At 37.5% G+C, this 12,544-nt stretch overlaps 1 protein-coding gene across 1 annotated transcript in view; it reads left to right on the forward strand.

Annotated features, from left to right (window-relative positions):
• The first annotated feature begins 329 nt into the window (after positions 1–329).
• Positions 330–12,544, forward strand: part of LOC140236501 (uncharacterized) — a 145,755-nt gene continuing 133,540 nt past the window's right edge. Inside the window, exons 1-14 of the mRNA XM_072316422.1 lie at positions 330–334; positions 2,054–2,140; positions 2,876–2,965; positions 3,887–3,976; positions 4,644–4,733; positions 5,467–5,556; positions 6,227–6,316; positions 7,050–7,139; positions 7,873–7,962; positions 8,630–8,719; positions 9,453–9,542; positions 10,276–10,365; positions 11,099–11,188; positions 11,859–11,948. Coding sequence (XP_072172523.1) covers positions 330–334; positions 2,054–2,140; positions 2,876–2,965; positions 3,887–3,976; positions 4,644–4,733; positions 5,467–5,556; positions 6,227–6,316; positions 7,050–7,139; positions 7,873–7,962; positions 8,630–8,719; positions 9,453–9,542; positions 10,276–10,365; positions 11,099–11,188; positions 11,859–11,948 — 1,172 coding nt within the window. The remainder of the gene's footprint in view (positions 335–2,053; positions 2,141–2,875; positions 2,966–3,886; positions 3,977–4,643; positions 4,734–5,466; positions 5,557–6,226; positions 6,317–7,049; positions 7,140–7,872; positions 7,963–8,629; positions 8,720–9,452; positions 9,543–10,275; positions 10,366–11,098; positions 11,189–11,858; positions 11,949–12,544) is intronic.

Raw genomic sequence — 12,544 nt, forward strand, 5'->3', positions numbered from 1 at the left:
ATTGCCAAGACCGTTCCAGTTTTTTAAACGAAGGTGATCCAAGTTTGTGCAATAATTACCGCCCAATATCAATTTTACCCTGTTTTTCTAAAATTTTAGAGAGATTGGTGTTTGATAGACTAAATTTATTTTTCAAAAATATAATGTGCTGTATGACAGCCAGTATGGTTTTCGTCATAATCACTCAACAGATCTTGCCGTTATTGAAGTTCATTATAGAATTTTGCATGAGTTGAATTCGGGGAATGAGGTTACTGCAGTTTTTATGGATTTATCGAAAGCTTTTGATTCTCTTTCACATTATGTTTTGCTTGAAAAATTATATCATTATGGAGTAAGAGGTGTTTGCTTTGATTGGTTTAAATCATATCTGTTAGATAGGAAACAATACACTGTGTTTAATTCTTGTACATCTACACAGATTTTTCTTATTATTAGTTCAGGAGAACCTCAGGGCTCAATGCTTGGGCCATTACTGTTTTTGTTGTACATTAATGATATTGTGAATGTCTGTCCTGACTGTTATTTTATTTTGTATGCCGATGATTCTACAGTTCTTGCATCTCATAAAGACATCAATATGTTGATTTGTAATTTGAACAGAAGTTTAGTCCACATATCTTCATGGTTTAAGACGAATGAATTATTTTTGAATATTATTAAGACACAATGCATCCGCTTTAAAAGGAGAGGTGTGCAACAGGAAATTGGTAATTTGTCTGTTAAAATAGATTCAGATTCTTTACTGCTCTATTATTCTATTAGTTTTCTTGGTGTTACATTGACTAGCACCTTATGTTGGGAGGAACATATCAAGTCTGTTCGCCAAAAAGTGTCTCGTTTTGTCGAAATTCTAAACCGGTTGAAGTGCGAATTGAAAAAGTCTATATTATCTATTTTATACAATTCTTATGTTCTTTCACATTTGACACACTGTAACTCTATCTGGGGGGAACACATACTCTTCCCATTTGCAAAAGTTGATAGTTTTACAAAAGAAGGCAATGCGTATCTGCACTGGCTCTGCATATCAAGCACCCACATCTGAATTATTTAAATCATTAAAAACTTTGAAGTTAATAAATATAAATAAGATGCAAATTGCTTCGTTGATGCAACGTTATCATTTAAAAACTCTTCATCCGTATTTTATGAAAATTTTTGTAATTAATGCTGATGTTCTCACTCATTATACTAGATCATGTGACCAGTTTCACCGATGGTCCTTTTTAAATGATAAGTCCAAATATTCACTACGGCATACTGGACCTGTATTGTGGAATGATTTGAACGTGAACCATGTTTTTAATCTACAATTTGATAATATTAAAACAGTAAACAGAAAACAGTATAAAAAGATTCTTTTGACTTCCTACTGAAGTTCTAAGTGAAAGCATTGGCTTTAGATTTTGTGTCATATACACATTTGTATTTTGACTCTGTCAATTTGTTTGTTTGTTTGTTTGTTTCTGTTTTGTTTGTTTGTTTGTTTGTTTTTTCAGTTCAAATTTGTTTCTGTGCACTATTAGGCATCATTCTTACAAGCCATTTAAAGGCTTTTTCATGTACATTCCATTTTTAATCATTACAGTTATGTACAAATGTGTACTTCGAGCTGATTTGTATAGTAAATGTATCAATACCTGTGTTGTCGTTGTTTGATTTGCATGTCATAAATGAACATTGTATGTGTTTTTTTTTATCCTTGTTCAATAATGAAAATAAATGAAATGAACTGAAATATTTATATTGGAAATCAAAAATTGCTTTATAGTTACAACAGAAGCTAGTTCCACGGACCAAACGACTTACGAAACTACAGTAGCAACAACGTCAGTAACAACCCCAGCAGAAACTACACTTCAAACAACCGAAGCTACTACTGAGGTCACAACTGCTCCTCCAACAACTATTGAAACAACTGTTCAAACTACGGAGGGTACTACTGAAGTCACAACTGCTCCGGACACAACAATCCAAACAACAATTCAAACAACTGAAGCCACTACTGAAGCCACTACTGAGTCCACAACGGCTCCTGAAACAACTACAGAAACAACTCTCCACAAAACATCAGCTTCAGAGTCAACAAGTGCTCCTGCTTCAACAGTAGCTACAACGGTCGCCGACACAACGACAGGTAAGCTATTTTCGAGAAAAGAGCACATTGATCTACAACTTTGAAAAATGATGATACCTACTTGTATCTTGTGATATTACTTTTAAACAGCGTTAATTGCTTTAATATGTCTTTCGTAGTTTCAAACACTCTTATATTGCTGTCATTTAATAGAATCTTGTTATTTTGAAAGTCTCAAAGAATTACATAGATATTGATGACGCAACATTTATATGATTAATTGCCTGACTTTTCTAACATTAGGAAAGCCGGTCAATATTTCTCTTTTATGGAGTGGTTATATTTATGTTAAGTGTCCAGGACAATCGGGCAACGAAATGGATCATGCATTATTATTGTGTTTAAAACACGTTCCTCTCTTAGAAGTAGAGATATTTATATTGGAAATAAAAAATTGCTTTATAGTTACAACAGAAGCTAGTTCCACGGGCCAAACGACTTACGAAACTACAGTAGCAACAACGTCAGTAACAACCCCAGTAGAAACTACACTTCAAACAACCGAAGCTACTACTGAGGTCACAACTGCTCCTCCAGCAACTATTGAAACAACTGTTCAAACTACGGAGGCTACTACTGAGGTCACAACTGCTCCTCCAACAACTATTGAAACAACTGTTCAAACTACGGAGGCTACTACTGAGGTCACAACTGCTCCGGACACAACAATCCAAACAACAATTCAAACAACTGAAGCCACTACTGAGTCCACTACTGCTCCTGAAACAACTACAGAAACAACTCTCCACACAACATCAGCTACTACCGAGTCAACAAGTGCTTCTCCTTCAACAGTAGCTACAACGTTTGCCGACACAACGACAGGTAAGCTTTTTTCGAGAAAAGAGCACATTGATCTACAACTTTGAAAAATGGTGATACCTACTTGAATCTTGTTGATATTTCTTTTTAACAGCGTTAATTGTTTTCATATGTCTTTCGTAGTTTCAAACGCTCTTAATATTCCTGTCATTAAATGAAATCTTGTATTTTGAAAGTCTCAAAGAATTACATGGATATTGATGGCGCAACATTTATATGATTAATTGCCTGACTTTTCTAACAGGAAAGCCGACCAATATTTGTCTTTTATAGAGTGGTTATATTCATGTTAAGTGTCCAGGACAATCGGGCACCGAAATGGATCATGCATTATTATTGTGTTTAAACACGTTCCTCTCTTAGATGTAGAGATATTTATATCGGGAATCAATAATTGCTTTATAGTTACAACAGAAGCTAGTTCCACGGACCAAACGACTTACGAAACTACAGTAGCAACAACGTCAGTAACAACCCCAGTAGAAACTACACTTCAAACAACCGAAGCTACTACTGAGGTCACAACTGCTCCTCCAACAACTATTGAAACAACTGTTCAAACTACGGAGGCTACTACTGAGGTCACAACTGCTCCTCCAACAACTATTGAAACAACTGTTCAAACTACGGAGGCTACTACTGAGGTCACAACTGCTCCTCCAACAACTATTGAAACAACTGTTCAAACTACGGAGGCTACTACTGAGGTCACAACTGCTCCTCCAACAACTATTGAAACAACTGTTCAAACTACGGAGGCTACTACTGAGGTCACAACTGCTCCTCCAACAACTATTGAAACAACTGTTCAAACTACGGAGGCTACTACTGAGGTCACAACTGCTCCGGACACAACAATCCAAACAACAATTCAAACAACTGAAGCCACTACTGAGTCCAGTACTGCTCCTGAAACAACTACAGAAACAACTCTCCACACAACATCAGCTACTACCGAGTCAACAAGTGCTCCTCCTTCAACAGTAGCTACAACGGTTGCCGACAGAACGACAGGTAAGCTATTTTCGAGAAAAGAGCACATTGATCTACAACTTTGAAAAATGGTGATACCTACGTGAATCTTGTTGATATTTCTTTTTAACAGCGTTAATTGTTTTCATATGTCTTTCGTAGTTTCAAACGCTCTTAATTTTCCTGTCATTAAATGAAATCTTGTTATTTTGAAAGTCTCAAAGAATTACATAGATATTGATGGCGCAACATTTATATGATTAATTGCCTGACTTTTCTAACAGGAAAGCCGACCAATATTTGTCTTTTATAGAGTGGTTATATTTATGTTAAGTGTCCAGGACAATCGGGCACCGAAATGGATCATGCATTATTGTGTTTAAACACGTTCCTCTCTTAGATGAAGAGATATTTATATCGGAAATCAATAATTGCTTTATAGTTACAACAGAAGCTAGTTCCACGGACCAAACGACTTACGAAACTACAGTAGCAACAACGTCAGTAACAACCCCAGTAGAAACTACACTTCAAACAACCGAAGCTACTACTGAGGTCACAACTGCTCCTCCAACAACTATTGAAACAACTGTTCAAACTACGGAGGCTACTACTGAGGTCACAACTGCTCCGGACACAACAATCCAAACAACAATTCAAACAACTGAAGCCACTACTGAGTCCACTACTGCTCCTGAAACAACTACAGAAACAACTCTCCACACAACATCAGCTACTACCGAGTCAACAAGTGCTCCTCCTTCAACAGTGGCTACAACGGTTGCCGACACAACGACAGGTAAGCTATTTTCGAGAAAAGAGCACATTGATCTACAACTTTGAAAAATAGTGATACCTACTTGAATCTTGTTGATATTTCTTTTTAACAGCGATAATTGTTTTAATATGTTTTTCGTAGTTTCAAACGCTCTTAATATTCCTGTCATTAAATGAAATATTGTTATTTTGAAAGTCTCAAAGAATTACATGGATATTGATGGCGCAACATTTATATGATTAATTGCCTGACTTTTCTAACAGGAAAGCCGACCAATATTTGTCTTTTATAGAGTGGTTATATTTATGTTAGGTGTCCACGACAATCGGGCACCGAACTGGATCATGCATTATTATTGTGTTTAAACACGTTCCTCTCTTAGATGTAGAGATATTTATATCGGGAATCAATAATTGCTTTATAGTTACAACAGAAGCTAGTTCCACGGACCAAACGACTTACGAAACTACAGTAGCAACAACGTCAGTAATAACCCCAGTAGAAACTACACTTCAAACAACCGAAGCTACTACTGAGGTCACAACTGCTCCTCCAACAACTATTGTAACAACTGTTCAAACTACGGAGGCTACTAATGAGGTCACAACTGCTCCTCCAACAACTATTGAAACAACTGTTCAAACTACGGAGGCTACTACTGAGGTCACAACTGCTCCGGACACAACAATCCAAACAACAATTCAAACAACTGAAGCCACTACTGAGTCCACTACTGCTCCTGAAACAACTACAGAAACAACTCTCCACACAACATCAGCTACTACCGAGTCAACAAGTGCTCCTCCTTCAACAGTAGCTACAACGGTTGCCGACACAACGACAGGTAAGCTATTTTCGAGAAAAGAGCACATTGATCTACAACTTTGAAAAATGGTGATACCTACTTGAATCTTGTTGATATTTCTTTTTAACAGCGTTAATTGTTTTCATATGTTTTTCGTAGTTTCAAACGCTCTTAATATTCCTGTCACTAAATGAAATCTTGTTATTTTGAAAGTCTCAAAGAATTACATAGATATTGATGGCGCAACATTTATATGATTAATTGCCTGACTTTTCTAACAGGAAAGCCGACCAATATTTGTCTTTTATAGAGTGGTTATATTTATGTTAAGTGTCCTGGACAATCGGGCACCGAAATGGATCATGCATTATTATTGTGTTTAAACACGTTCCTCTCTTAGATGAAGAGATATTTATATCGGAAATCAATAATTGCTTTATAGTTATAACAGAAGCTAGTTCCACGGACCAAACGACTTACGAAACTACAGTAGCAACAACGTCAGTAACAACCCCAGTAGAAACTACATTTCACACAACCGAAGCTACTACTGAGGTCACAACTGCTCCTCCAACAACTATTGAAACAACTGTTCAAACTACGGAGGCTACTACTGAGGTCACAACTGCTCCGGACACAACAATCCAAACAACAATTCAAACAACTGAAGCCACTACTGAGTCCACTACTGCTCCTGAAACAACTACAGAAACAACTCTCCACCCAACATCAGCTACTACCGAGTCAACAAGTGCTCCTCCTTCAACAGTGGCTACAACGGTTGCCGACACAACGACAGGTAAGCTATTTTCCAGAAAAGAGCACATTGATCTACAACTTTGAAAAATAGTGATACCTACTTGAATCTTGTTGATATTTCTTTTTAACAGCGTTAATTGTTTTCATATTTTTTTCGTAGTTGCAAACGCTCTTAATATTCCTGTCATTAAATGAAATCTTGTTATTTTGAAAGTCTCAAAGAATTACATGGATATTGATGGCGCAACATTTATATGATTAATTGCCTGACTTTTCTAACAGGAAAGCCGACCAATATTTGTCTTTCATAGAGTGGTTATATTTATGTTAAGTGTCCAGGACAATCGGGCACCGAAATGGATCATGCATTATTATTGTGTTTAAACACGTTCCTCTCTTAGATGAAGAGATATTTATATCGGAAATCAATAATTGCTTTATAGTTACAACAGAAGCTAGTTCCACGGACCAAACGACTTACGAAACTACAGTAGCAACAACGTCAGTAACAACCCCAGTAGAAACTACACTTCAAACAACCGAAGCTACTACTGAGGTCACAACTGCTCCTCCAACAACTATTGTAACAACTGTTCAAACTACGGAGGCTACGACTGAGGTCACAACTGCTCCTCCAACAACTATTGAAACAACTGTTCAAACTACGGAGGCTACTACTGAGGTCACAACTGCTCCGGACACAACAATCCAAACAACAATTCAAACAACTGAAGCCACTACTGAGTCCACTACTGCTCCTGAAACAACTACAGAAACAACTCTCCACACAACATCAGCTACTACCGAGTCAACAAGTGCTCCTCCTTCAACAGTAGCTACAACGGTTGCCGACACAACGACAGGTAAGCTATTTTCGAGAAAAGAGCACATTGATCTACAACTTTGAAAAATGGTGATACCTACTTGAATCTTGTTGATATTTCTTTTTAACAGCGTTAATTGTTTTCATATGTCTTTCGTAGTTTCAAACGCTCTTAATATTCCTGTCATTAAATGAAATCTTGTTATTTTCAAAGTCTCAAAGAATTACATAGATATTGATGGCGCAACATTTATATGATTAATTGCCTGACTTTTCTAACAGGAAAGCCGACCAATATTTGTCTTTTATAGAGTGGTTATATTTATGTTAAGTGTCCAGGACAATCGGGCACCGAAATGGATCATGCATTATTATTGTGTTTAAACACGTTCCTCTCTTAGATGTAGAGATATTTATATCGGGAATCAATAATTGCTTTATAGTTACAACAGAAGCTAGTTCCACGGACCAAACGACTTACGAAACTACAGTAGCAACAACGTCAGTAACAACCCCAGTAGAAACTACACTTCAAACAACCGAAGCTACTACTGAGGTCACAACTGCTCCTCCAACAACTATTGAAACAACTGTTCAAACTACGGAGGCTACTACTGAGGTCACAACTGCTCCTCCAACAACTATTGAAACAACTGTTCAAACTACGGAGGCTACTACTGAGGTCACAACTGCTCCGGACACAACAATCCAAACAACAATTCAAACAACTGAAGCCACTACTGAGTCCACTACTGCTCCTGAAACAACTACAGAAACAACTCTCCACACAACATCAGCTACTACCGAGTCAACAAGTGCTCCTCCTTCAACAGTAGCTACAACGGTTGCCGACAGAACGACAGGTAAGCTATTTTCGAGAAAAGAGCACATTGATCTACAACTTTGAAAAATGGTGATACCTACGTGAATCTTGTTGATATTTCTTTTGAACAGCGTTAATTGTTTTCATATGTCTTTCGTAGTTTCAAACGCTCTTAATTTTCCTGTCATTAAATGAAATCTTGTTATTTTGAAAGTCTCAAAGAATTACATAGATATTGATGGCGCAACATTTATATGATTAATTGCCTGACTTCTCTAACAGGAAAGCCGACCAATATTTGTCTTTTATAGAGTGGTTATATTTATGTTAAGTGTCCAGGACAATCGGGCACCGAAATGGATCATGCATTATTGTGTTTAAACACGTTCCTCTCTTAGATGAAGAGATATTTATATCGGAAATCAATAATTGCTTTATAGTTACAACAGAAGCTAGTTCCACGGACCAAACGACTTACGAAACTACAGTAGCAACAACGTCAGTAACAACCCCAGTAGAAACTACACTTCAAACAACCGAAGCTACTACTGAGGTCACAACTGCTCCTCCAACAACTATTGAAACAACTGTTCAAACTACGGAGGCTACTACTGAGGTCACAACTGCTCCGGACACAACAATCCAAACAACAATTCAAACAACTGAAGCCACTACTGAGTCCACTACTGCTCCTGAAACAACTACAGAAACAACTCTCCACACAACATCAGCTACTACCGAGTCAACAAGTGCTCCTCCTTCAACAGTGGCTACAACGGTTGCCGACACAACGACAGGTAAGCTATTTTCGAGAAAAGAGCACATTGATCTACAACTTTGAAAAATAGTGATACCTACTTGAATCTTGTTGATATTTCTTTTTAACAGCGTTAATTGTTTTAATATGTTTTTCGTAGTTTCAAACGCTCTTAATATTCCTGTCATTAATTGAAATATTGTTATTTTGAAAGTCTCAAAGAATTACATGGATATTGATGGCGCAACATTTATATGATTAATTGCCTGACTTTTATAACAGGAAAGCCGACCAATATTTGTCTTTTATAGAGTGGTTATATTTATGTTAGGTGTCCACGACAATCGGGCACCGAAATGGATCATGCATTATTATTGTGTTTAAACACGTTCCTCTCTTAGATGTAGAGATATTTATATCGGGAATCAATAATTGCTTTATAGTTACAACAGAAGCTAGTTCCACGGACCAAACGACTTACGAAACTACAGTAGCAACAACGTCAGTAACAACCCCAGTAGAAACTACACTTCAAACAACCGAAGCTACTACTGAGGTCACAACTGCTCCTCCAACAACTATTGTAACAACTGTTCAAACTACGGAGGCTACTACTGAGGTCACAACTGCTCCTCCAACAACTATTGAAACAACTGTTCAAACTACGGAGGCTACTACTGAGGTCACAACTGCTCCGGACACAACAATCCAAACAACAATTCAAACAACTGAAGCCACTACTGAGTCCACTACTGCTCCTGAAACAACTACAGAAACAACTCTCCACACAACATCAGCTACTACCGAGTCAACAAGTGCTCCTCCTTCAACAGTGGCTACAACGGTTGCCGACACAACGACAGGTAAGCTATTTTTGAGAAAAGAGCACATTGATCTACAACTTTGAAAAATGGTGATACCTACTTGAATCTTGTTGATATTTCTTTTTAACAGCGTTAATTGTTTTCATATGTTTTTCGTAGTTTCAAACGCTCTTAATATTCCTGTCATTAAATGAAATATTGTTATTTTGAAAGTCTCAAAGAATTACATGGATATTGATGGCGCAACATTTATATGATTAATTGCCTGACTTTTCTAACAGGAAAGCCGACCAATATTTGTCTTTTATAGAGTGGTTATATTTATGTTAAGTGTCCAGGACAATCGGGCACCGAAATGGATCATGCATTATTATTGTGTTTAAACACGTTCCTCTCTTAGATGTAGAGATATTTATATCAGGAATCAATAATTGCTTTATAGTTACAACAGAAGCTAGTTCCACGGACCAAACGACTTACGAAACTACAGTAGCAACAACGTCAGTAACAACAACAGTAGAAACTACACTTCAAACAACCGAAGCTACTACTGAGGTCACAACTGCTCCTCCAACAACTATTGTAACAACTGTTCAAACTACGGAGGCTACGACTGAGGTCACAACTGCTCCTCCAACAACTATTGAAACAACTGTTCAAACTACGGAGGCTACTACTGAGGTCACAACTGCTCCGGACACAACAATCCAAACAACAATTCAAACAACTGAAGCCACTACTGAGTCCACTACTGCTCCTGAAACAACTACAGAAACAACTCTCCACACAACCTCAGCTACTACCGAGTCAACAAGTGCTCCTCCTTCAACAGTAGCTACAACGGTTGCCGACACAACGACAGGTAAGCTATTTTCGAGAAAAGAGCACATTGATCTACAACTTTGAAAAATGATGAAACCTACTTGAATCTTGTTGATATTTCTTTTTAACAGCGTTAATTGTTTTCATATGTCTTTCGTAGTTTCAAACGCTCTTAATATTCCTGTCATTAAATGAAATCTTGTTATTTTGAAAGTCTCAAAGAATTACATAGATATTGATGGCGCAACATTTATATGATTAATTGCCTGACTTTTCTAACAGGAAAGCCGACCAATATTTGTCTTTTATAGAGTGGTTATATTTATGTTAAGTGTCTAGGACAATCGGGCACCGAAATGGATCATGCATTATTATTGTGTTTAAACACGTTCCTCTCTTAGATGAAGAGATATTTATATCGGAAATCAATAATTGCTTTATAGTTACAACAGAAGCTAGTTCCACGGACCAAACGACTTACGAAACTACAGTAGCAACAACGTCAGTAACAATCCCAGTAGAAACTACACTTCACACAACCGAAGCTACTACTGAGGTCACAACTGCTCCTCCAACAACTATTGAAACAACTGTTCAAACTACGGAGGCTACTACTGAGGTCACAACTGCTCCTCCAACAACTATTGAAACAACTGTTCAAACTACGGAGGCTACTACTGAGGTCACAACTGCTCCGGACACAACAATCCAAACAACAATTCAAACAACTGAAGCCACTACTGAGTCCACTACTGCTCCTGAAACAACTACAGAAACAACTCTCCACACAACATCAGCTACTACCGAGTCAACAAGTGCTCCTCCTTCAACAGTGGCTACAACGGTTGCCGACACAACGACAGGTAAGCTATTTTCGAGAAAAGAGCACATTAATCTACAACTTTGAAAAATGGTGATACCTACTTGAATCTTGTTGATATTTCTTTTTAGCAGCGTTAATTGTTTTCATATGTTTTTCGTAGTTTCAAACGCTCTTAATATTCCTGTCATTAAATGAAATATTGTTATTTTGAAAGTCTCAAAGAATTACATGGATATTGATGGCGCAACATTTATATGATTAATTGCCTGACTTTTCTAACAGGAAAGCCGACCAATATTTGTCTTTTATAGAGTGGTTATATTTATGTTAAGTGTCCAGGACAATCGGGCACCGAAATGGATCATGCATTATTATTGTGTTTAAACACGTTCCTCTCTTAGATGTAGAGATATTTATATCGGGAATCAATAATTGCTTTATAGTTACAACAGAAGCTAGTTCCACGGACCAAACGACTTACGAAACTACAGTAGCAACAACGTCAGTAACAACCCCAGTAGAAACTACACTTCAAACAACCGAAGCTACTACTGAGGTCACAACTGCTCCTCCAACAACTATTGTAACAACTGTTCAAACTACGGAGGCTACTACTGAGGTCACAACTGCTCCGGACACAACAATCCAAACAACAATTCAAACAACTGAAGCCACTACTGAGTCCACTACTGCTCCTGAAACAACTACAGAAACAACTCTCCACACAACATCAGCTACTACGGAGTCAACAAGTGCTCCTCCTTCAACAGTGGCTACAACGGTTGCCGACACAACGACAGGTAAGCTATTTTTGAGAAAAGAGCACATTGATCTACAACTTTGAAAAATGGTGATACCTACTTGAATCTTGTTGATATTTCTTTTTAACAGCGTTAATTGTTTTCATATGTTTTTCGTAGTTTCAAACGCTCTTAATATTCCTGTCATTAAATGAAATATTGTTATTTTGAAAGTCTCAAAGAATTACATGGATATTGATGGCGCAACATTTATATGATTAATTGCCTGACTTTTCTAACAGGAAAGCCGACCAATATTTGTCTTTTATAGAGTGGTTATATTTATGTTAAGTGTCCAGGACAATCGGGCACCGAAATGGATCATGCATTATTATTGTGTTTAAACACGTTCCTCTCTTAGATGTAGAGATATTTATATCGGGAATCAATAATTGCTTTATAGTTACAACAGAAGCTAGTTCCACGGACCAAACGACTTACGAAACTACAGTAGCAACAACGTCAGTAACAACCCCAGTAGAAACTACACTTCAAACAACCGAAGCTACTACTGAGGTCACAACTGCTCCTCCAACAACTATTCTAACAACTGTTCAAACTACGGAGGCTACGACTGAGGTCACAACTGCTCCTCC

Source organism: Diadema setosum, chromosome 13, assembly GCF_964275005.1.
Source record: "Diadema setosum chromosome 13, eeDiaSeto1, whole genome shotgun sequence".
NCBI classification, from domain to species: domain Eukaryota; kingdom Metazoa; phylum Echinodermata; class Echinoidea; order Diadematoida; family Diadematidae; genus Diadema; species Diadema setosum.